The 25,510-nt window shown below is 39.0% G+C and overlaps 1 protein-coding gene across 1 annotated transcript in view; it reads right to left on the bottom strand.

Moving 5' to 3' along the window:
* The window catches only part of ADGRA2 (adhesion G protein-coupled receptor A2), a 61,245-nt gene extending 60,262 nt beyond the window's left edge, over nt 1–983 (bottom strand). Inside the window, exon 1 of the mRNA XM_031950686.1 lies at nt 347–983. Within this exon, the coding sequence (XP_031806546.1) occupies nt 347–597 (251 nt within the window). The 5' untranslated portion in view covers nt 598–983. The remainder of the gene's footprint in view (nt 1–346) is intronic.
* Nucleotides 984–25,510: the final 24,527 nt, after the last annotated feature.

Here is a 25,510-nt window from a genome sequence, read left to right as displayed (position 1 = left end):
AAAAAACTACTAAGTCTCTCCCATCCCAAGGCTTTCATTGTGGTTTTGGCAAAGTTCCTGGGCCCCTTCTCTAACACCCAGAGGGCTGATGAATAGCACCTCTCTCAGTACTTCTCCCTCTAAGTCCAGTAGTCCCAGAGAACCCCCTTTTCCTTCCCGTTCCCTCAGTCGAGCGCTGGAGAATAGCACCCACAGCAGCTTCCTCCGGGGCACAATGAAGAGAGATGAATGGCATGCTGTCTTCTCAGGCTGCCAGTCCATCCCGTCGGAGCCGCGCAGGAATGGGATGGGACGGGATAGGACGGGACGGAACGGGACGGGACGGGGCAGAGGCGACGGTACTTACAGGATAACGGTGTCATTGGGCAGGAGGCCGGGCTCCGGCGGCTCCGGGAGGTCCCCGCCAATGCACATCACTCTCCTTCGAGCCGGGTTGGGTGCGCCTCCGCTCAGGGTTTTGAGCCTCTCTCCGGAGCACTTGCAGCTGCGGATCGGCACCGGGCAGCCCCGGGCACCCCCGGAGTCTAGGGCCAGCAGCAGCACCAGCAGCAGCAGTACGGCGGCCGCCCCTCGCATCCTGCGGCCCCCGGCGCCCATCAGCCCATCGTCCCTCGCGGGGACGGACAGCGCTGGCACCGGGGTACAACCAGAGGCGGGCGCGGACGCGGGCTTTGGGGCGACGGGCTTAGCTGGGGCCGGGGGCTCCCATGGGCCGGGCGGGGAGCCCTAGGCGGAGGAGAGCCCGGGGGTCCCCGCCGTCGCGCCCACGGGGCATGTCCGGCGAGCTCCGGGCCCCTGCCGGCGCGCCCCGGAGGGGAGGACGCGGCTGTCAGAGGGGCTCGGGCTGGGGCTGATCGCGCTGGAGCGGCCCCTGCGCCCTGCCGGGCTGATCCCCTCGGTGGCACTCGCCCGCTGCGCACTCCCCTGGGAGCTAACGGATTGGGCTGGGCTCCTGCCGCCGCCGCCGCCGCCGCCGCCGCCGCTCCGTGCCATGGATGGAGGCAGCTCCGGCGCCTCTCCCACCGCCGCCGCCGCCTCCTGCCCTAGCCCCAGCCCCCTCCTTCCTCCCTCGCTCGCTCCCTCCCCTGCACGAGTCGACCCATCCGCAAGGCCCTAGCGCCTCCCGGATACCCCTGACCGGCCACTGCGCTCTGAACTTCTGACGCCAGGAGCCTGGGGAGCCCTCCGGCGGCTCCCCGAGACCGCCGCCTTCCCGTGCTATTCTGCGCTTCTTCTTGGGGTTTTCTCCCTCCACTTTCCCCAGCTTCGAGTTTGTAAAGATTCCCTCAGGGCAGGGCTGGCCGGCTGGGCTGAATGGACCTCTCTAGCTCTCAAGCTTCTTCATGGAAGCCCAGCATCAGTAGAGTCCCCAGAAGTTCACTTAGGCCAATTGAGACCCTCAAAGGAGAAGTTTTCTTTAGAGTATCCCTGGCATTGTGTCCTTCATGAGAAAATCTCCGGGGATGGTGATCTCATGAGACTGCTAAATCAAAGTAATCGAACTGATTCCCCGAGGCCTGGGAGAACATGGCTACGCCTTTTGACCAGCCTGGAGATCGGTGCCTACCTTGTCTCCCTGGGGATGTCCCCAGTAGCCATCATCACCTGATAATTTTCACCAATTATCTAATTCTCTTTCAGAGCCCTGCCGAATTTAAAACAAGCACGTTTATTAATAAAGACAAGAATAAGTTAGTATGTAAGAAAAAAGCAGAGACAAAGGTAGAGGTACTTTGTTACTGACAGAATTATGTAATAAAGGCAGGAATGAGGGCCAGGAAAGTGAAGGGGTAATATAGTCTTGATTTCTTCACTTAGCTTTTGTTCTGACTTAAATTCACGTTCATTGACAAATTGGAATAGAGTTTAGGAATGTCTAACTCTAAATCAGATCGTTTTCTGGCTCAAAGGACTGATAGTAAGTTCTAGGCAAAGACCCTTAAAGAAAAAAAAAAACAAACTCAGAAGCACTCTTCTTTTTGGTATCTGGCTGTGGTGGTTCATAGCCTTTGTCACTTTGTCCCAGCTGTTACCTTGGCCTTAGAGAGACTTTCTAGTTTCTGTAGCAGAATACAACACTTAGTAATGACTTGGAGCCCAAATGGAGAGCAGAAAAGTCAAGGAGAGAAAAGCACACACACACACACACAGAAAGAGACTGAAAGAGACACACACACACAGATAGACTGGGTGAGGAGGACTGGGTATAGCAGAGATGCAATGTGATGGCCAATTATAGGCTCAGAAAACAGCAGGATCCAGCGGGGAGCAGAACTTGGAAGAACTATTGAATGATAGAACAAACAGAAGAAAATCTGTAGAATCTAAAGCATGTTGTTTCCTTTCTACATGTGTCTACATACATGTTTCTTATGCACATTCACTGGTGATACATGTTCTTTCCATGAACCTCAGGTTAATACAATGAATGCTATATTATCACTTTTATTACTATAGTTTTGCTACTCATTAAAATGTCTTTGCTTGTGCCTTCTAGATAATTAATAAAAATAAATAGACCATTGGCAGCTTGTGAGTTACAGCTTTGAGTAGATATGGAGGCATATGGTACCTTAAATTTTTCCACTTTGAGAGGGAGCTGATTCCTGTAGAATACATAGATCAGACTAAGGGTTTAAGAAAAATAGCAAAGAAAAAATTATGGTCCTCATTCCCAGCTAAGATGATTCTCAAACTTCATAAATTTACTTTAGTCCAGTTTCCTAAAGCTGTTCTTTTGGCCTGAGGCCTCGGATATTTCCTGGCCATAACCAAGAGTTTAATTCTTCCTGGACCCAGACCAGCAAATGGCTAATCTCCTTCACTGGACTCTGCCCTGGCTGGTCTTAGGCTTCTCAACTTTCTGAACCCTGGCATTAACTTGTTGATAAATTGAAAAATCTTCAGCCATGTAGGAGTAGGCAAAGTAACGTGTGTCCTCCCATACACACCCAGGTAATTACTCATTTATATAGTACTGGCATTATTAATAATCAGAAAAAGGCTTCTAGCTCATCTGGAGGTTCTTCTTTGGAGAAGTTTTCAGAAAGAGATAAATTATAATGGTGGAGGAAGGGCTATACCCACATTGAGAGATCATGGATCCATTGAAGGAATATCATTAAATAATGTATCCCTAAATTCCTAATTCCATCACAAAAATTCCCAAGGATATGCTATTTTTTCAGATCCTTTCACAAATACTGACCACATTTTCACAGGTTCCATCTAGTATATTTTTGCTTCCTCTCAGAGTCTTGTTTTTTCCTTCCTGGGCCCCAATATCCGAAGCTTAGCCTACTCAGCTTCTGGCCTTTCTGACTTTGACTATTGGTTTGTTTAAAAATCCACAGCACATTCTCAGCCAATCAGGAATGGCCACAGAAATACCTGGCTGGGCCCTGGCACTCTGCCCACATGCCCACATGGTCACTATATATATAACTAAAGTATGCAGGCTCCCAAGATGACTATTATCCTACCACCAGTTTTATTCCCAAGAACTCATTAGGATACACTAAGGGGTCTTTTAGTATGTATGTACATGGGTGGAAGGCTTTTATAGTTTGGGTCCTCTTTAATTTGGGGTGCTTTTCTGTTTTGGGGTTGGGAAACAGGGAAAAGAGAGAAAAGAAGGGCTATTGGATTAGTCTCCTTTCCTTCTCTTCCTTGCAGCCCCTCAAATCCAACTCTTTCCAATCTGACACAAAAAGACCACACTATATATATTCTGGGAAGAACCTCTTACTCTTTGCTCAGCTCTACTAGGGAGCAGGCTTGCCTGTTCTCTATTACCCTGTTTTACTCACTTTCATACACATATTGGCTCCTCCTGGGGGGGTCTCCCCTCCTTCTCTTCTCTTAATTCACTGCAAGCTCAGAGTCCTCTCCTTGATTCCAGGATTCTTCCTTATTTTCTCTCTTTCCCTGCTTCCAGAAGACTTTGCCATTGCAGGCAGAGGCTCATTGACTTTCCTAAAATAAATAAATACCAACTGCAAATGGAGGAATAGAGAAGAGGGATTGATTCCCCACCACTGCAGGAGCCCTCCTCCCCAGGCTAGCTAAGACTGTAGCTGCCAGGAGAAATAGAATTCTTTCAGAAAAAAGTCCTCAGGGATCCCTTCATCTCTGACAGGGTGAGGGAATAGATGCCCCAGCTTTTGTAGGAATGATTGCCTCTCTGGAGGTAGGAGGTTGTAGCAGAAAAGTTTTTTGGAATGTCTGAGAAGGGGCAAAGTACTTGTAGCATTCTGTGCTAGACTCAGGGAGTCCTGATTGAGTCAGGCCTTTGATACCAAATATAGCGAGTGATCCAGCAATTCCCTTCACTTCTTTAAGACTCAGTATTTTGGTTGTTGTTGTGTAGTCTCTGTCATGTCTACCTCTTCATGATGGGGTTTTCTTGGCAAAGATACTGGAATGGTTTGCTATTTCCTTCAACTAATTTTATAGATAGGTAAATAGGGCTAAGAGATTTGCCCAGAGTCACACAGCTAGCAAATGTCTGAGACTGGTTTTGAACCCAGAAAGATGAATCTTCCCGACTCAGGTGCTCTAGCCACTGTGCCTCCTAGAAGCTGCCTGAAGAGTAAAAATGGAAGTATACTATGTGCTTTCTAGAGTTGTTGGAATTCGTTCATCTTGACACATTAACCAACGTTGTTACAGATTATCTCCAAATGGAGATACTCTTTCTCTGGTCTGGTTTCTTTCTACTGTTTACCTTTGCTCTCTTCCTGAGAGGCCATCTGGTATAAATGATCCTAGTTTACCAAAAGAGTTGGGAAACCTCAACTTGCTAAAAGGGGAATCAAGTTGGCTAATATACCCCTAGGATTAAAAAAAAAAAAAAAAAAAAGACAAGCTCCAGGCTAAATTGTGAAATAGGGGAAGGTTATGCATCCTTAATACTCTCAGCCTTCTCCCTGCTGCCTCATTCTGTCAACCATTCCTTCCTGCCTTCTATATTCCTGTAGAACTTGCTCTTCAGAAAAGAACTATCATCTTTTCATATATTGGTAAGTATTCATGTTCTCACTCCCAGGAGAATGTAAATTCCTTGAAGACAGGGACCGCTTCACTATATAGTAAGTGCTCGTTGATTGTTTGATCACTTAATATTGTCTGTCCTTCATTCCAGAAAAGGACCATGACATCAGGGAGGAAATACCATGACATACAAGCGAATTATATTTAAGGGAAAGAGGGCTGTGCAAAGTCCCGGGCTGCACTTTCTCCTCTGAACCATCTGGACCAGACAGATTAGGATGATGGGAGGTAGCTCTGGATTCAGTGGGAGACCTTGGCCTTTTTAATCTAAGGTCTTTAACAGGTCTCTGTTTGAATGAGGCACATTCATTAGATGATTAAGCATAGGTAAGAACTGAGGCAAAGAATGGCCTTTTTTACCTAGTCAAAAAAAAAAAAAGCAATCAATCTAGGATGGGAAGACCCTCAGGATTTCTGGTCTAAATAGCAATTGCTATTTACATTCACTCTGAGGCAATTAGGGCCAAAACAAAAGACCAAGGGGGCTTGTGAAAGCCAAGATATCTAGGAAGGACGGGAAGGAAGGAAAAAAACGAAGGAAGGAAGCTGTGTTGTCCTGTCCTCCAGGAAGTAGAGTGTAATAGAAAGAGGGATTGCTGCTATATGGGATAGAAGTGGTCCTGGGTTTGAAATCCACTTCTACTAAAAATTAATTTTCTGACACTGACTAAATTATTTTATCCCTCTAAGTCTCAATTTTTCCATCTGCAAAATGGTGAACATTACCAGCCTCACTTTATAAATCTTAAAACAATGGAATCCCAAATTATTATTGAGTCCCAGCTTTACCTCCTCAAGGCCATTTTTTTTTTAATTACAGCTTTTTATTGACAGAACATATGCATGGGTAATTTTTCAACATTGTCCTTTGCAATCACTTCTCTTCCAACTTTTCCTTCCTTTCCTCTACTCTCTCCCCTAGACGGCAGGCAGTCTCATACATGTTAAACATGTTAAAGTATATCTTAAATACAATATATGTGTGCAGATCTGTATGGTTCTCTTGTTGCACAAGAAAAATCGGATTTAGAAGGTAAAAATAACCTGGGAAGAAAAACAAAAATGCAAGTTGTCCACATTCATTTCTCAGTGTTCTTTCTCTGGGTATAGTTGGTTCTGTTCATCACTGACCAATTGAAACTGATTTGGATCCTTTCATTACCGAAGATAGCCACTTCCAGCAGAATACATCCTCATACAATATTGTTGTTGAAGTGTATAATGATCTCCTGGCTCTGCTCATTTCACTTAGCTTCAGTTCATGTAAGTCTCTCCAAGCCTCTCTGAAATCATCCTGATGGTCATTTCTTACAGAACAATAATATTCCATAACATTCATATACATTTACTCAGCCATTCTCCAATTGAGGCATCCATTCAGTTTCCAGTTTCTAGCCACTACAAACAGGGCTGCCACAAACATTTTTGCATATACGGGTCCTTTTCCCTTCTTTAAGATCTCTTTGGGATATAAGCCTAGTAGTAACACTGCTGGATCAAAGGGTATGCACTGTTTGATAACTTTTTGAGCATAGTTCCAAATTGCTCTCCAGAATGGTTGGATGTATTCACAATTCCACCAACAATGTATCAGTGTCCCTGTTTTCCCACATCCCCTCCAACATTCTGCATTGTCTTTTCCTGTCATCTTAGCCAATCTGAGAGGTGTGCAGTGGTGTCTCAGAGTTGTCTTAATTTGCACTTCTCTGATCAATAATGATTTGGAACACCCTTTCATATGAGTAGAAATAGTTTCAATTTCATCATCTGAAAATTGTTCATATCCTTTGACCATTTATCAATTGGAGAATGGTCAAGGCCATGTTTTTAATTGCCTAATGAAAGGCTTTCTTTGTTAAAGAAATTGCAAGTGTCTGCTGTAAGTTGGCAAGTATGTTTTAGGCCAATGGAGTCCTACATCTGTAATATTTCATTGAAGTCTCAGAGTTGGACTTCATGTCTGAATGTAGCAGAACTTGTCTCATTTTAAAGAAATCTGTTTTGCGGATTTGCAGAACAAATGCAGAACAAAACAAAACAAACAAATAAACATAGTACACTAGAAAGAATTTTGGGTTTAGAGTCAGTGTATTTGAGTTCATTCATTCATTCAATAAAAACTTATTAAGTGACAACTATATGTCAGGCACTGTGCTAAGCACTGAGAAACAACAAGAGACAAAAGACAATCCCTGCCCTTAAAGAGCTTACAATCTAGTAAGGGAGACAACATACAAATAAATGTATACAAAGCAAGTTATATACAGAATAAATAAGAAATATTAATGGATGGAAAGCTCTGGAATTAAGAGGGATTGAGGAAGGCTTCCTGTAGAAGTTGGGGTTCTAGTTGGGACTTAAAAGGAAGCCAGTAGACAGAGTTGAAGGAGAATAACCCAGCCGTGGAAGATAGCCAGAAAAAATATCTGGAGCTGAGAGATGGAGTGTCTTGTTTCTTTAACAGCCAGGAGGCCAGTGTCCCTAGATCAAAGAATATATATCCTGCTTTTTACATTTGCTATCTATGTAACCTGAAGCAATTCTTTGGGTCTCAATTTCCTGCTCTGTAAGATCAAGAGGTTGGACTTCTAATGTACTATGATCAAAATAGAAGGCAAGTGGCTAATAGAAGACCAGGTGTGATTATTTGACTTAGTAAAAGATTCACTAGCAATATCCTTCAACTGCCTAGCTTATCAATATAACAAACTGAAAATATGATCTGATTTATAAAAACTCATTCTTTCCAGGAATGTGTTTATTATTTAAAGCAATAGTTTCCAGGCTTTTTAATCATGTACACCATCAGTAAAAAACAAACAAAGAATTGAGCATATACTCTCTGTAAGTGTACATATATTTACTTATAAATTATATATATGTACTACTGCATTAATGGTTATATGCATTACAAGATTTATGAAATGAGAAAAATTGCAATTATGTATGTTTTATTTATTCATTTTCATTTTTTATAATAATAGCTTTCATTTTTCAAAATACATGCAAAGATAATTTTCAATATTCACTGTTGCAAAACCTTGAGTTCCAAATTTTTTCTCCCTTCCTTCTTCCTCCCTTTCCTAGACAGGAAATAATCCAATATAGATTAAACAGGTTCAATTCTTGTAAACATATTTCCACATTTGTCATGTTACAAAAGAAAAATCAGATTAAAAAGGGGGAAAATGAGAAAAAAAAGCAAGCAAACAACAAAAAAAGTGAAAATTCTATGTTATGCTTCATGTTCAGCTCCCATAATCCTCTTTCTGGATGCAGATGGCTCTCTCCATCACAAATCTATTGGATTGGTCTGAATCACCACATTGTTGAAAAGAGTCATGTCCATCACAGTTGATCGTCACATAATCTTACTGTTGCTGTGTACAATGTTCTCTTGGTGCTACTCATTTTATTTAGCATCAGTTCATGTAAGTCTCTTCAAGCTTCTCTGAAATCATCCTGCTGATCTTTTCTTATAGAACAATAATATTCCGTAACATTCATATACCATAACTTATTCAGCTTATTTATCCACTCAGTTTCTAGGTCCTTAAAACTACAAAAAGGGCTGCCATAAACATTTTTGTACACGTGGGTCCTTTTCCCTTTTTTATGATCTCTTTGGGATACAGGCCCAGTAGAGATATTGATGGATCAAAGGGTGTTCACAATTGTCCCTTTGGGCATAGTTCCAAATTTGATTGTAGATTCTTTATCTTTTGGGGGGCCATCTAATAAAAACTAATATAACCTTGTTATGGGGCAAGACATGCCCTCTATTTCCTACTTTACTTCTTGAGCTCCCATCAATGTACTTCATTGACACAAAACCAGCCACTTTAAATGATGACATATTTAAAATTCCAAACAACCATTTTACTTATTAATAAGACAAGGAAATAGAAGTAATAATGGCTATTACAGATACCTGTATACTAGCAAATGCAGGAATACAAAATATGTCAGAACATACACATAAACCTGGGTCAAACTCTACCATCAATGTCTTTGACATTTTTAGGAGAGAAGGGGTACACAGAAACTAAGTATTGAAACACACAAGTGTGGAAAACTCATGTTTGCAACAGTTCACAATTCTGAGTTGGCAAACTTTTGTGTTCTTTTTCTGTATCAGGAATTGTTTGATATTTCCTCAATAAACCTAGCTTCTATGTTGATGAGATACTGCTATTTCTAAGCTGAGTTGATCCATGATATATATACTTGACTAAAACCTCACTAGACCTGATGTCTTGCCCATTACTTGACTTTGCTGATTTTCTGTTCCCAAGCTATTCCTCTTCTCAAATATAACACAGTTCCCATCACTACTAGCTTTTGACTTAAATGATGTAGAGTTATGAAATCTGTCCTTTAATACTCTAGCCTTCTGTAATTTCTTTTCAGTAACCAGATTTTCACCTTTTGTCTAGGATCAGATAAATTACACTTGTAGTTCTAGTATCTCTATTCCCCTAGTGATTAACCTAAATATTTTCTAATTCTTCATCTCATATTCATATCCATGAAATTTAAAGTATTCTCCATTTGTTCCAGTTATAATATTCTTATTACAGCTTATAACATTCAAAATAAGGAACTGCTATCTCATACCATAAAATAATTGTTTCTCTTAGAACTCTGAGACCTATGCCCTAGACAAGTGAACTATAACTTCCCTACACTCGTAACTACTCTTGCAGTCTACTGGAAAGTTATACATATCTCTTCAAGTTCTAATCCAGTCTGGCAATTCCACTGGTTATGCATTTCACATTTTATCTTTGCCCAATTTTCTTTCCAGTGGACTTTTTCCTGGCAATGATCAAATTATTTGATGCTTCCACTTCCCCTCAGAATTAGCCACTGCTGCTCTGGGGGACAACACTAGAACCATTTTGCCAGTGGAAGATACCAATGATACAATTTTTCCAGTCCAGTCAGTTTTCACAAGGTCAATGCTAAAAGAAGAAAAGAAGAGAGACAACATGAGCCAAGAACCCAGGGGTACAAGTCTGGCTACTTGACACCTTGTTCCATGAGTAGCAACACCTGTTGCTATTGTGTTTTAGGTAGCGTAAGGTTGTCCTCCATCGCTTGCTGAGATCATATCTTGTCACCTGGAGGGCAGCGTCTAAGAGAGATGAAAACATTCTCTAATTTTTACCAAGTGTGGAACTCATAATCATCTACTCTTCTGGTTTGTCACCAAATTAGGAGGACCCCCCCTCCCAAAATGTTCCCCAGAAGCTGGCAGAAAATAGCTACAAGTGCTCTGTGGTAATGAGGGTGGTAGTAGCAGGAGCCTCATTAGGCTTTTCTAAAAATTCTAAATCAAACCTTTATTGTTATGTTATTGGTATCTTATGAAAACACATAATTCAAAGAAAAAGCAATATACTGCTGGTAAGAGATAAATCCAAAAATCACTAACAAACAGCTTCCAATTGCTATTATGTCATTCTTCTCTGCATGATAAGTTTTGATCAGAGAAATCTAATACATAGAATAAAAGAGTCTGAGATAGATATGGGATAGAACAACATTCTCTGAATTTGATGGAAGTTTAATGATTAATATCAATCCCAAAACTGTTGCTTCTTTTACTGAAAGAAAAAGAATGCCATTACTTGCTATCTCCATGTGCTTTTTATAGTTCTGAGAACTATGGAAGTAGGAGAAGTTCATTCCTGAAAATTTGGCATGGCACCAACTCTTCTCTTTTAGGGGTACACACTCACCCTTGCAAAAAGTAAGGGGTCTCTTTTAACAACAACATTTTTCTCTAAAAATCATGAGGTTGGGCCCTCCGGAAGGATAGTTGTATAATTTACAACTTGTGTAAAACAAATGTCCTAATGGGCATTAATCAGGGTCTGGGTCTCTTATGCCTCAGGTTATCTGAGGCATAATTCAACAACTTTTTGGTAAGTTCCTTGCAGTGAGAGCTAGGGATAATGTTTCCTTTGTTTGCACTTGCTACCATTATCTCCTTCATTTTTTCAACATCTGGGAGGTATCACTCAATATTTCTGTCTGTGTTTTAAGTTAATTGCTTATCAAAGGGGCACTTCCATGGATAAACAAGAATTAAAAGGTCCCACTGCCATTCTGATGAGGTAGATACTGAAACTGGGGGTGATGACCAGTTTCTTCTTGGTGATAGAAGATGGAAATGGAGATGGCCATTTTATTTTGGATTAACACATATTAAGTTCTGGGGGAAACAAAGTCAGTAAATAAGCATTTATTAAGTACTTACCATATACATCACTGTGCTAAGCACTGCAGGTACAGAGAAAAGCAAAGAGTCTGTTCTCAAGAAGTTCAAAGTCTATTGGAATCCTTGCATCAAAAAGGTTAGGAAGCCCTGATTTAGACACATAAATACATATATGTGCAAAGAGAAAGGTAATAATGCAAGAATGCTTGAAAAAGTAAGCAAATATTATTGGACTTCAAGGAACAGAGCAAGCACTTCCATCTTTCTTCTAATTTGATGTAGTTAAGGAAGACTACATGAAGGGGGTAGGAGTTGAACTGGGGCTTGAAGAAAAGATAGATTTTGGAGAGGTAAAAAATGAAGAGAGTGAGCATCGCAGGCAGAGACAGTAATCAATAATGGGCTGAGTACATGCACAAGGCATACCACGGAGACACTAAGATCAGCCTTGAGGATGGACAGTTCCTGCTGGGGAGTCTTCAGAGAAACAAGGTTGAAAAGGCAGAAGTTAGAATTCAAAAATCAGAAGGAATAAAAATATAAGGTGAAACAGACTTCATTTATACCAAAGATTCTTAAACTGTGGGTTATGTAATTGAATTTAAGTGTCCTGAAAAATTTGGCAACAGTAAAAAGTTTCTGAATATTCTATGATCTGCAGTATCAAATATTCCACCAAGATTTAATTCTTTATGTAAAAATAAACATCCATCTCATTAATATGCACATTTGTTTTCATTTTTAATAAGTAGTAAAATGACATGTATACTAAGACTTGTTTTAAAATAAATTTCTTTATGATTTATTATCAGTAAATATTAGATTTGTATACCTATTTTATATACCCAGGGTAGCATAAAAATTTCTTGGATAAAAAGGCAATGCGAGTGAAAAAATTTAAGAAGCCTTGGTCTAGTCCAATACCCCAGTGAAATGTCATAATGAAAGCTCAGAGATTTTCCCAACTTCACATTAGCAGCAGAGTGTAGATTAGCTCCTCTGGCCCACTGCACCCTTTTCTAGTCTTTCATAGGTCTTAGTTTTGTTTTTCCCAAGTAGGTTTCTAATCTCCTTTAGGACAGAAATCTTGTGTCTTTCTTTTTTGTCATCTCCCATAGCACTAAATAACTTAATAGATTTCCTGTTGAATTGAATGGGCTTGGCAAGCATGAAAGTTCATTGATTTAGAACTAGGTCACCCAGGCTTAGATTCTGATATTATTATTTATTGCCCATGTGACTTTGGACAAATCCTCTTACCTCTTTTACATTTCTTATTCTGATGTAAAATGAAGGTGAAAACTATTTGGAAGGTCCCTTCTGGCTCTCGACTTATGAATATTCAGGAATAGGAGGAGAATATATATTAGAAGACACTGCCAGATTTCCAACAGTGGGATAGAGGTTCGCATGACTTGCGGACAGGAGAGAGCAGGTTTAGATGGATAGGGCAACTGAAGGAAGGAACATGAAGGATGAAGGTAAATTTTTGTGGATTTATTTGTGCCTCCCTTGCCCTATTGCATTTCTGAAGTAATATTTGCAATCTCCTGCTATGCTCCTCAAGAGTGCTTTATAAATGAGTTTGCGTTTGAAATTAGCATTGCCCTTAGCAACAGCGACTGCCATGTCTTTCTGTTTTGCAGGGAGGACAAATATTTTTTAACTAAGACTGTTCCTGTGCTCTTTTAGTTTCCTCATTGTGATGTATGTTTTAAATAATTTAAGCTTTTAATAGAAAGTGATAGTTATATTTGTGCATTTTTCATTTCCTATTTTTCAACATGGAAAGCACATTTGAATAGGTAAGGCTGAGACTATTGAAGTTAGAGTACTTCTGAACATTTTTATTCATTTTTCTAATTTGTTGTTGTTTTTGGCTTTTAATTAGTCGATATTCTGACTGCACACAGAAACTAATTTTTTTAAGAAGCTAATTCTTATATGACATACGATTACAACCAGTTATATCCAATCTGTTAAGACATACTTAATTTCATTTTCTGGTGATTTTGTTCAGTTCTTACCATATCCAGAATCTTCCAACTCTCCTAAAAAACATGTTCGTGATCCATAGACACAATCAGTGCCACAATTAGTTATTCCTGAACTCAAGGTAAGAATCTTAAAACATCTCTGGGACAACCAACACAAAAACTACATTCAAAACAATTTGAATTTATAACTTAAGATCTAAGACCTCAAGACACCATGAGACATTGGAGAAGTGGAGACAGTAACCCTGGGATACCTACAAAGTGGCTTTTGAGGAGCTTGCCACCAGTGTGAGACTAAGCCATGGTGGGCTATTAGGTGAGTTTGCTTAGCATCTAATCCCTGGAAGTACAAGGAATATGCAGTCTAGTATTCCCTATTTGATCTACTTATTTTTGCAACCTAGGCATTAAGCTCAACTTTTTGTAACTACTGAAAGAATACAATATTGCCAATGCCCTTTAAGTTTTGACTCCCTGGAGCAAAGCCACCCTCATCCAGTCATAATTTCAGTTCAGAACATAAGGCTTCTGAGCTGTCCAAGAGCTACTGTTTCTGAAACATGAGATATTTTCTAGCATACTTTTTGTCATCCTCTCCTTACTCACTTATCCATTCATTGATATCACCACACAGTCAAATGTTTATTGGTGTAGTTTGAAACATCTTGTTAAGATCTTCATAGAATTTTTCTATTCTCTTTTAAAATAGATTTCTAGAAATAAGCAATACTTGTTTTCATGGTGGTCTTATGTTCATCATGAGCCCTGCAAGATGAGTTAACTGAACATTTCAAGGAATGATACTTCTTGTTGCCTTTGAGTACACAATGAAGTCAACCTTCCCCTGCCCTAGTCCTAAGAGAAGCTAAGTTTGACTTCAGTATAACTTAAATTTCCTTTTGTACTTTTCATTGATTTATAAGGAGAATGGACATTTTGATGTGGTTCAGCTCATGTCTTCCAATAGTATGTCAATTCATTGGTTACTGGATCTCCCATTTAGAATACTAACAGTTGAACTAATAATTCTAGCTGTTCTAAAAGCAATGGTTTCTTAGCCCCCTGTGATCTTTTTATTGTCATTCATCACTGTGAAAGCAGAAAGACTGTCATCTAAAAAGTTTAATTCATGACTTAGTGACTTCCACCCTTGTCCTCTCCATTTTATTTGGTTATGTTGGTTAGATTCTGCATCTCCCTTCTCTCTCTCTCTGTCTCTCTCTCTCTCTCTCTCTGTCTCTCTCTCTCTCTCTCTCTGTCTGTCTCTCTCTCTCTCTCTCTCTCTCTCTCTCTCGATAAGTTTTGATTTGACATGTACAAAACCTAGTGTACTCATAATGGAATTCCTCCCCTGGATGTGTCTGGCGTTCCTCCCCCCCCCCCCCCCGTGAGTATACTCAAACATTTGAGTAATATAGCACAAAAGAGACATTTGACTAACTATATGAAAATTTATATCTTTGTAATTTTCTATTTGTTAAAAGAAAGAATGTCTCTGCTTTCTGTGAGTACAAACGTTATCCAAGGAATTTTCATTTGAGTATTTCTGATTAAGTTGGACTTCATTTATCTAACTTTAATAGTAGCTGTAATCATTTGTATACATCTGGTCCTACCTCTTATTTTGTTTATTTTATCAATTCATCCAGGTTTTCTTATGCTTCTTTTAATTCTTCAGTTTAATTTTTTTCATACACTTCAATAATTAATCTTCCATTACATTAAAAAACAACTTCCTTAATCTTTTCAATTATTGGTCTGTTTTTATCTTTTTGTTTATCTTAAGTTTTGTATAGTCCTGCTTGGAATATATTCACTCAGATAAGTCTTTTGTTTCCAATGACCTCCATGGATTCTAAGTCCAGTAGAAGGATCACTGGGTGAGAGTGTATGAAAAATGTTGTAACTTTTCTTGCATAATTCCAAATTGGTTTTCCAAAATGTTTAGACCAGTTCACAGTTCTACTAGCAGTGAATTGGTATGACAGTTTTCCTGCACTCAAGCCAACCTAATTGTAGCTAGAATAGTGTAATGGGGGGAGGGGGATGATCAGAGGCTGCAGTTAATTTAGTCTCCTCAACTCATTAGGCAAAATTCTAGGATATAAGACACAGGTCTTAGAGACCTTCCACAGGTGTTAAGGTCAGGTAGCCTATAGGAAGCCCTCTGAGGGTGATTCAAGTTTACAGGAACTCTATGTCTAAAACTCAAGTGAGTGTATCTTTAATAGTCAGCCAGTAAACTGACACAATTAGCTCAAAGCAAAGGTATTTACTAAAATGGCAAAATTAAGAATGGCTACAAACATCATTCTCTCATACATATTTTTCCCATAAATACCCAGATTGTCCATGGGAAGAATAGGAACAAACTTGGAGAATGACAAAAAATGAGGTACATGTGTAAAGCACACATATGGCCAAAGCAACTTGCTTCTTTGGTACAGTAGGACCTCCATGTCCTTTTCCTTCTTGAGGTGTCCTCATGCTATTTCTGAATCATCCAAATTTCATCATCTCTACTGGGCAAGTTGCTTAGTTGGGATTTCTGGGTCTGGTTCTTCTCCATGACTTGATTCTTGACTTCCAGAGGAGTGCCCACTGGAATCCACTCTTCCCTAGCACTCTTCTCTTCTGCCAGAAGTCTCACTTCTTAACATTTCTTCCTTCTTTGAATGCTGCCTTTTTTGTGTCTGTGTTTTTCTGGAGAGTGTTTGTCTTTGTTCTTTGTCTCAAAGTGCTCAGTTCTTTGAATTCTTCCCTTTTGGATGCTACATCTCCTACTGGGTGAATACCTCTGACAACTATAGAGGATGACAGAGGAAGAAGAGAAAACCATTTATTCTCCTACTGCTTTGTGGTGAAGGTGAAGAGCAAGGATGTGCTGGAGCAAATTCAAACCACTTTCAAGAGCCAATTGTTAAATTTTGAGTTTGAGCATTTATACCTCGGAAATTAGCAAATGCTCCAAGTCAGGATGTGATTTATTATTTTATTTCTTTTCTAGATTTAAGAAAGTATTGGAGGATATGTTAATAAGGAGGATTTAAATTGAAAGTTTGTCATATGTACTTTGTGTGTGTGTGTGTAGAAAAAGTCAGTTGTTAAATATTTATTAGCACAGTCTAATATAGGGGCCATTCTTCATAAAGCTGTTTCCTGCTTCAAATGTCTAGAATTCTCAAACTGCTTTGAAATATTGCTTAAGGCTGGGAAGCTTATCTTTTAAGGTTCTTCAGGTTGTGACCACTATCTTCAACCAATGTTTACTATCATTTTAATTTTATTAAAAAACTTTTTCACAATTTGTGAAAGAGTAACATAACAGTCTTAGCATTTCATCATTACATTAATACATCTTTTATCTTTTTTCTTACATCTTTTATCTAAGCCTCAATTTTCTCATCAGTAAAATGGGGATAATATCTATAGTACCTACCCTATATTTGTTCTGAAAATTATGTGATAAAATGTATGCAAGGCTCTTCTTAAATCTTAAAAGGCTACATAAATGTCAGCTAATATTATAAGAAATTTACACAAATAATATTTTTAATATACTGTTATAATGTGAAAGTAATATAACAAAGAAGGAAGAACACTGGATTTGACTCTGGAATTATTTTTGTAGTGGTTTGTTAAAGGCTTGTTCCATTTCTTCTGAGACAAAATTATTTATATTCTCTACTTTGTTAATTCTGGCATTTTTGGTTTTTGTAAATATTCATTTTTCCAGTTAATGTTTTCAAGCTTTGTTGCCATATCTTTCAGTATGTTTCTAATCATTTCATTTCTTTCTCATTTGTTATGAATAATACCTCCCTTTTATCTTTTAAAAAAGATTTTTAACTCTTAATTTTTTAAAAATTTAAGCATTTTATTAAAAACAACAGTGAAGGGGCAGCTAGGTGGCACAGTGGATAGAGGACCAATTCTGAACTCAGGAGGACCTGAGTTCAAATTTGACCTTAGACACTTAACACTTCCAAGCTGTGTGATCCTGGGCAAGTCATTTAACCCCAATTGCCTTAGCAAAAAACAAAACAAAAAAACCCCTGAAAATTAATTCAAGAAACTATACTTTCCTTATAACAGTTTATAAATAATTAGTTTCAATTCACAAAGTATAACAACTTTTCAGTTACTCTAAGTCCCCGTCAGCCTTCTTTATTTGTTTTTTATTTTTACTCATATTTCCTTTCCCGTGACCATGATGTATCCTTCATTCTTTAGGTTCTGCATTTTTTATCTCTTCACTTTTCATTATTACTTAAAAATCTTTATAGGTGTTTGTTTTCCTCATATCTGTTGGTCTTTATTGGTACCATGATATTCCAATTACATTAATGTATTAGAGTTTATTTTTTATTCCCCCTTTGTTGGGCAGTTAAGTTGCTTCCTCTCCCCCTCCTCAATAATATTGCCCTGAATAATAATTTAATATATAATAATAATAATAATAATAATGTTGCCCTGAAAATCTTTTAATAAGTCATGGATTTAGAATTAGAAGGGACATTTGAGATCACCATGCGTCCAGTCTCCTCAACATCCATATAAAAACTGGGGATCACAGAGAGGTTATGAACTGCTCAAGATTACCTATGACCTCTGACTCTAAATATTTTTCCCTACTATGCTGAATGGCTGCTTATAGTTTCATAATCATTGTTGCTATTGTTTTGACTCTTTATAGGCATATTCTCAACAATTATATTGTTACCTTAAGATTATTTTTATAATTTTTACTATATATTATCTTGAAAATTACTCTCTAAAAAGATTCTGCAAGTTTTTATTCACCAGCAATTAATGTGTATTGGTTTCTCTACAGCTCTCTCTGCTAGCATGGACTTTTGTTGCTTTTAATTATTTTCCTCCCTTTTATTTTTTCTCTTCTTAATTTAATTTTGTATTCACTTTTAATAAAGTAAGCTAACATAAAAAGCCAACTCTTTGTTTATGTGTGCAATTTGAAAAAATTCAATTATATCCAGCTCACATTTAATTTTCAAAACCTCTTTTGTGCTTGTTTTAGGACTAATTTGTTTATTTTTCTATATTTTAAATTGCATGATCAAATTATCATTCTTCCCTTTTGCTAATATGAAGGCTCAGGAACATAAATTGTTCATTAGGGAATGCTTTAGTTGCATTTCATAAATTTTCATAAGTTTTGTTATTCCCCAGTGAAGTGCTACTTCAATATTTCATATTGGAGTAGAAGTGATCCTGGGTTCTCAAATTGTGTGACAAAGAAAGAGGCAGATACATAGACAGAATTTAGAATGGCAGATTTTGGAGACACAGACATATATGGGATCTGACTTTATCATATCCCTTATTTTTCAGGGCATGTAATTCTAGAGAATGCTAAGAGTGATCCTCCCTTCAATAAGATCTTTCCTGTTCTCTTGATTTTAGCTAAGGTCTTATCTTGCTTCCATTTTAAATTTGTGTTTTCTTTAATATATTCTAATCTATAGAACTTCTCCAATTTGGCTTGCTCTTTTGTTGGGATAAATGGCATTATTCATTATTGCTATTCATAGTAGTCTTTTGTGTAACTAGTGTTTGCTGGTAAGGATGACCTGGCAAATATAAACTGATACCTACCCATTAGAAGCAATCAAAGAAATGATTTTACTTCTGAACCTCCAAATATTGTACTCCTAGATTAGAAATATTCGGGGCAGACAGATTTAATTCTAGCCCAATATTGCTGTTTGAGTAGGAGAGATGTCTCAGCCTTCTATGGTTCTGGACACTGATTAGAGTTTCAGTGGTGCTGGATGGTCCTGTGGTGACTCTGTAAATGTGGTCCAGACTTTTGATTATACCTATCCATAACACCCATGAGGCACACCTACATAGTAAATAGCACATATATACATATAAACATTAATTTAGCTGTTAACTCTCCGAGTATGTGCTCCTTTTCTAATGATCAAACGAATGAACATACCCTGCAAGAATTGAATCATATTAATCTTGTTGTAACCCTATAAATAAACAGAAAACTTTAGGAAGTTGCAAGTAAATGGAAGTTTTCCTTAAAGAGAAGAATAAAAAGAATTGAAGGGATCTTTTTTTTATTATGTATCCAAGGACAATAGGAAACATCATTTTATGGTATATTTGATCACTTTATTTTGTAGTGTTCAGATAAAAGTTTTCAAGAATAACTCCTTGAAAATAACTACAGCTTAAATACATCAAATCTTTCCCAATAGGTGAAGAAATAGAAAAATTAAATGAAGAATGTAGTAAGAGCCCTTAGATGAAATCAACATATATCACAGTACCCAGGGATTTCAGTACATTGGATACAGGCCTTGTGACTAATTGATGGGAAGATATTGGAAAGAGATGCACAAATGGGCACTCATTAATAATATTTTTGTAGGGAGTTCCTGAATTGATCCCCTGAATTGGGGATTACAGATCCATTTGTGTATTAAGGCATAAGTCTCATTATCATTATGCTTTTCATACCATGCCATTCATTATTTAAGATATAGTACTACTCTTTATTTTAAACTTTCATTTATTAAATATAATTTTTATTATGTTGTAACCTATAACAGGTATGCTGCCTTTCTCCATTTGTTTATGAATTATTTGTATATTTGTACATTTTTATGATAGAATTATGGAAACCTAATATATATATTCTCCAACGTTTTCATTACAAGGGTCTCAAGAGTCCACTAAATCCAGTCTTTCCAATGTTTTTTAAATATAATTTCCTTCTTACCTAATTTTCAGGTGTGTTTTTCAAGTCTTTTCAGAATAATGCTAGTCATCTGAAATTAGCATCTTAGCTATTTATGTTTTGTTTTTTCATTTCAGGTAGCTTTTCCTTCATAACTTAGTTGCTGTTATCATTTGCTTTATGCATTTTTAATAATAAAGTTTTCCATTACATATAATGCCTTAATAATGTTATAGCTTTCCTGTGTCTCTCTTAATAAAATTTATATTTGTTGTTATCTTATGCAAAATCATGATTTCAATATCTAATTTTAAAAAATTCAACTAACATACAATAGATTTTTATTTCAGCCTTTCACTTTGGCTCTGTAAGAGTCAGTCTATGTCAGCAGCATTAATCTAGGGTTTATGGATAGAGGTGATGGAATTCTTGGATAAGAAAAAAATTATATCTTTATTTTCACTAACTTTTAATTGAAATTTATAATTGCCTTCAATTATGAATGTGAGAACAAAAAGTATTTTTAGAAAGAATAAATAGGTTTCACCAGGCTGCCAAAAGGATCCATGACCAAAAATGTTTAGCAACTCCTGTGCTATGTGTGAGATATGTTTCTTGAAAGTAGCTAATTGTTGGGCTTTGTTTTCTAATTCTTCTTATAAGTGGTTTCCTTTTTATTGGTGAATTCAGCCCATTAACACTATTACTGTTGGCTTTCCTGCATTAGAGCCCATAATATGGCTTTTAAAAATTGCTTCTTTTTACTAGTAACATTTTACTCAAGTAACTTAATAGACAAATCTTATTCTTTTAAAAGGCATTAATTAGACACCAATTATGCACCAGGAACTGTGCTAGACACTGACTATACAAAGACAAAAATAAAATATCCCTTCTCCTCAAGGAGCTTATATTCTATTAAGGGAAGAAATACATACATATATAAGTAAATACAAATTACACAAAGCAAACTTTAGGTAAATTCAAGTGAGGTGGGGGTCGGAAGAGCAGGCACTAGCAATTAGGTGAATCAGGTAGGATAGAGTCTTGAAAGAAATTAAAGCTCCTAAAAATGATTTGAGGAGTGAGTACATTTTACATATGGAAGGCTGTGTCTACTCAAGACAGAAATAATATAACATATACCTTTATAACATATACAAAGGATATTCATATTAATGTGTAAAGACTTCTTCTTTCATTCAGGTTGATGTTTAACTTCTTAGACATTGATTGCATGCCTTCTCTAACTTAGTAGATGATCTTTGAGAGTTGTTGTAGTTGAAAAATTCAAGCTAGGAGAGCTTTTGTTCTACCAGCTCACCATACCAGTATATTACACATTGATGCATATTGACGTTACAATACATATTCATTACAATACATATTCACATTGCAATCAACATTGCATGACTCCCTTTCCCCCCAGTCTTTTTTTATACTATTTGAAAAGTTAATTGATGTTGTTGGCATAAGTACACTGACAAAAAATAAGAATATAAAATACAGGAATTTAGAAGGTATCACTTGGCCCTTTAGGTCTTGCCCTAGATTGCATTTTCATGAAAACCAGAGGTATTATGGGATTTAAAAAGAACCTTATCATTCTTATTTTACACAGTTCCATTACAATTTTTGTAGTGGAGTCTCAAGGATGTTTTGAAGGGATGTATATGAGCAACTAGTTTATGACAGAAGTCAAAAGATATTATTTAATCCCAAGTGAGCTAGGATACTTGGATAACAGAAATTACGCTCACCTAGAACAAAGGCAGGTCAAAAAACAGACTTAAAATTTCCTGGTGCCTTCTCTAGCTAGTGAACTGATTATAGTTGGCTACAGTTTATACCTCAAAAGAGACAAAGATGGTTTCTGGGACTAAAAGGCTACCAGACACCTCTATAATGAAGAAATTTCATAGTACCCTAAAACCAGCAAAGTATAGCCCAGAGCAACAATGTAGGCATTCAGAAGCAGCAGATAATTTACTAAAGAGCAAAATTGCACAGGGAACAGAACAGCAAATGACTCCAATTTAGTCAAGAAACCTGCTCCTCTGATCAATCAAGCAAGCCTTTGATTTGATTAGGACATAAGTATCTCTGCAGCATCTATGTGCTAATGTTTGAGCAGTTAAATGTGCTTCCTATGTATGTATCCTTCCCTCCATGGTAGGCTGGTAACCAATAAGTGAGTTTACTCTTACATATAGGAAGAAATCTTACCTGTCATTTTTCCTGCTCTGTTGTTTAATTGAGTTTTGCTTTTAATTAATGTGTCTTTTTTTGTTGCTACACGACGTTATTTAGACCTTTAATAAATACTTGTTGACTTGGGGCAAAATAATCATATCTCTAAAGTTATTTTTCTCAATCTGCAAATAGACTATCACATTAGATCTCTGAGAGGTAAATACATCATTTTGTGAACTGGGGGGCAGAACAATTTAAGTCACACAGTTTGCTATTGGCCAAACCAGGATGAGGACCATATTTTTTATATGAATTAAATATTTGGGTCAAAAGGGTTTTTGGATATCATTTAATCAAACAGCCACATTTGACAGAAGAGCAAACTCTATAATCCAAGGTTATAGAGATAATTAAATAATTTCAATTCTTTTTTGTGTACCATTACAATCATGGCAAAGTCAGATTCCATGGGCTCTGAAGTCAGCTGAGTGAAAGGGGTTTCCCAGCGATTCCCCTTTCTCTCCCCTTCTGTCTCTGGGGTTCCTGGGCTGATTTTAAAGGTGTAAGGTCATCTCCTATATCATGGAATGAATGGGGAAAGGAATAAGATTTAGGATCTACTATGTGTTAGGCACTGAACTAAGTGCTTTACAAAGATGATCTCATTTAATCACCTCTCTTTCCAACCCTCTAGCATGGATATTTTGCTTCTGCTTACAGCTCAGAGCTGAGAAGCTACTGACACAGAATCTTAGCTCTAGAGAGCTTGTTCCTAAGCTTGTTCTCTCTTCCTACTAAAAATGTGCATCTTTAAGCCTAATTTCTTCCGTTGCCCTTTTCTCAAAAGACACAGTGAAATCCGTTTCCTACATCTTTATCTGTTTCAGGTTTAAGATTCCTCTTCTGGAATAGACCAAAAATTTCACATTGGCAAACAGTTCTAATGCTTGAATGGTGGGCAGGATAAAGAGCATGAGAAACAGTAAAATCCCAACAAAAACCAACAACCTCCCAAAAGCCCCACCTCATAGGACTAAAACATACCTACATATAGATACATATATAGTCAGAAAAAAGAGTCGTAATTAGAAACATAAACATTGAAGAGATACATATTTCTTTGAAGATTAGATAATTTTCTTTGACTGAGATGAGGGAGAGAGGAGAGGAGAGAAGAAGGAAAGAGAGAGGAGAGTTAGGATCCTAGAAAAGACCTTAGGGACTAGTTTGCAAAACAGTCTCCTTTTTAGAATTTAAGAGATTGCTTTATTTTTGTCTTTGTACCCCCAGAACTTGGCACGTAGTAGGTACTTAAATAATATGCTTGTTGATGGATTGATTCCCATTTTTCTCCCTCCCTGAAATCAGGGATGTTCTCCTTTGAAGAATTAGCAATGGTCATGGAAGCTTTCTCAAAGGCCCTGCTAGTCTAAGCAGATTAGTGCTACTTTAGGTTCCAGACCCCAAAAGGGGCCTCTCTGCCAAGAGACCCTTCAAGAAGTCCCCAAACTCAAGGGCCAGGAATGGCAGCATCTCGGTCTGGTCTGTGCTGCAGCTGGAGATCCCTCCCCAGCCCACAGCCCAAGGGCCAGTGCTGGCAGGGGCTCCCTCCGTGCAAATCTCTGGCTTTTCTGCCCAACACATTGAAACCATCAGTGCTGAGGCCCCCTGACTGTAGCTTTCCCAGCTCCTCAGGCTACACTTCCCAGAACACTCCTGCCTGCCTTCAAACCCTCACTTGCCGGCTCCCTGGGTCCCACACAGTGGGGGCCCTGCTTCTCACCCCCATGTCCCCTAGAGGCAGGCTCAGATCTTTGCAGCTTTGCTCCCCACGGGGGGAACACCTCCCCAGGCCACCCTGCCGGCCCCATCCTAGCCTATCCCTTTCTCCTCGGCCCTCCAAAGGGAATTTCAGTTGATGCTATGAAAATAGGGCATCCTTGAGGGCCACAAAGCTGAGCTGCCCCATCAGAGCAGTGTATCCCCTTCAGCGTTCTGAGGCAGCCTGCTCAAAAGCAAACCCTGATTCCTCTTGCTAGCAGCCAATAAAAACCTCGCTTCAGCAACAGCTTCCCCGGCTGAAATCAGATATCCAAGTAATAAACAAGTCCCAAAGGCAGGAAAACCCACTTCTTTCTCTCTTCTGATTAGTTTTTCTCTTCTACTTCACTTTTTAAAAAATTTCCTCCTGAAGCAAGGGACGCCTTTCCCTGGAAACATAAGCACAGGACTTAACAGAATCCCCCTTTTTTAGCCCCCATATTAGTCCGGCGCCTTGCCTTCTACCCTTGTAGCCTTCCCCCAACTCTTTACCCATTTCTGTCTACTTTGGGCTGGGTGGGGCCCATTTTCCCCTAGGTTCAGTCCTGACTTGGGTCAAAACCAGGTCAAGAGTAAGCGTGAGGGATTTATGGTTCCGAGGCTCTGTCCACTGGGCCCTGCGTTGGCCGCAAAGTGTCCAGGCCAGTCGGGCAGCGGCGTCGACCAGGGATGGGGAGGTGGAAACTTGGGGGAGAATTTCCCCGAAGATGACAGCTAACTCATGACTTGGTTCTGGCTGCTTCCTTGGAGGACAGACAGCTGGAAAGTTTCAAGATAGATAGAGGCCCCTCGGAATTCCTCGGCAGGAACAAAGCCCGCAAGCAGCCAGACCTCCGAGAGCTGGGGCTCGGACCCGTCTCAGACAGGGCGGTCGTGGGGTTCACCAGGAGGCGCCTGCAATAGCATCTCAGGGGACCAGCTGTAGGCAGGCCCGCACCCCTCCCTCCTCCTCCTCCCCTTCCTCCTCTCTTTGTCACGTCCTAGGGTAAACGATTCCCCATATGGGCCCCGCTGTCAGGAGCTTCCCTCCCTGACTCGCTGACATCTCCCCTCTTCCCCCCAAATAGGTTTTTAAGTGACTTTGTCCTCAGAAGATGGGATTCCGTTTGTTTTTCCTTCTGACATTATCTCTCTGGAGAGTTTCTGGTTGGGAGAATTATGTAGAGGCTGCAGATTGCGAGAGAATTGCTCCTAATAGGGAACAGACAGACAAGACACCTTTCATGTCCAGCCAAGTTTTTCTTTCTCCTCCCCAGCCCCCTTCTCCCTCCTTCCCCCACTTCTCATCTTCCCTCTTGGCTTCCACGTTTGTGCTTGTTTCTTCAGGACATCTGGTGAATAAGGTCACACATTGATTTTATTTGGGAGATTGGCGGCTGGGTCAAGCAGGACCCGGAGGCTGGCCAGGGAGGCTCATCGTCCCAGAGCCCAAGACTCTCCTGGAGAGAGGGCTGGGTGCCCTTGGTGGCCGGGAGCCGGAGCGCGCCCACCCAGATTCCCGGGCGC

Source organism: Sarcophilus harrisii, chromosome 2 (genome assembly GCF_902635505.1).
Source record: "Sarcophilus harrisii chromosome 2, mSarHar1.11, whole genome shotgun sequence".
Classification (NCBI taxonomy): Eukaryota; Metazoa; Chordata; class Mammalia; order Dasyuromorphia; family Dasyuridae; genus Sarcophilus; species Sarcophilus harrisii.
This window is presented reverse-complemented; position numbering and strand designations above follow the sequence as displayed.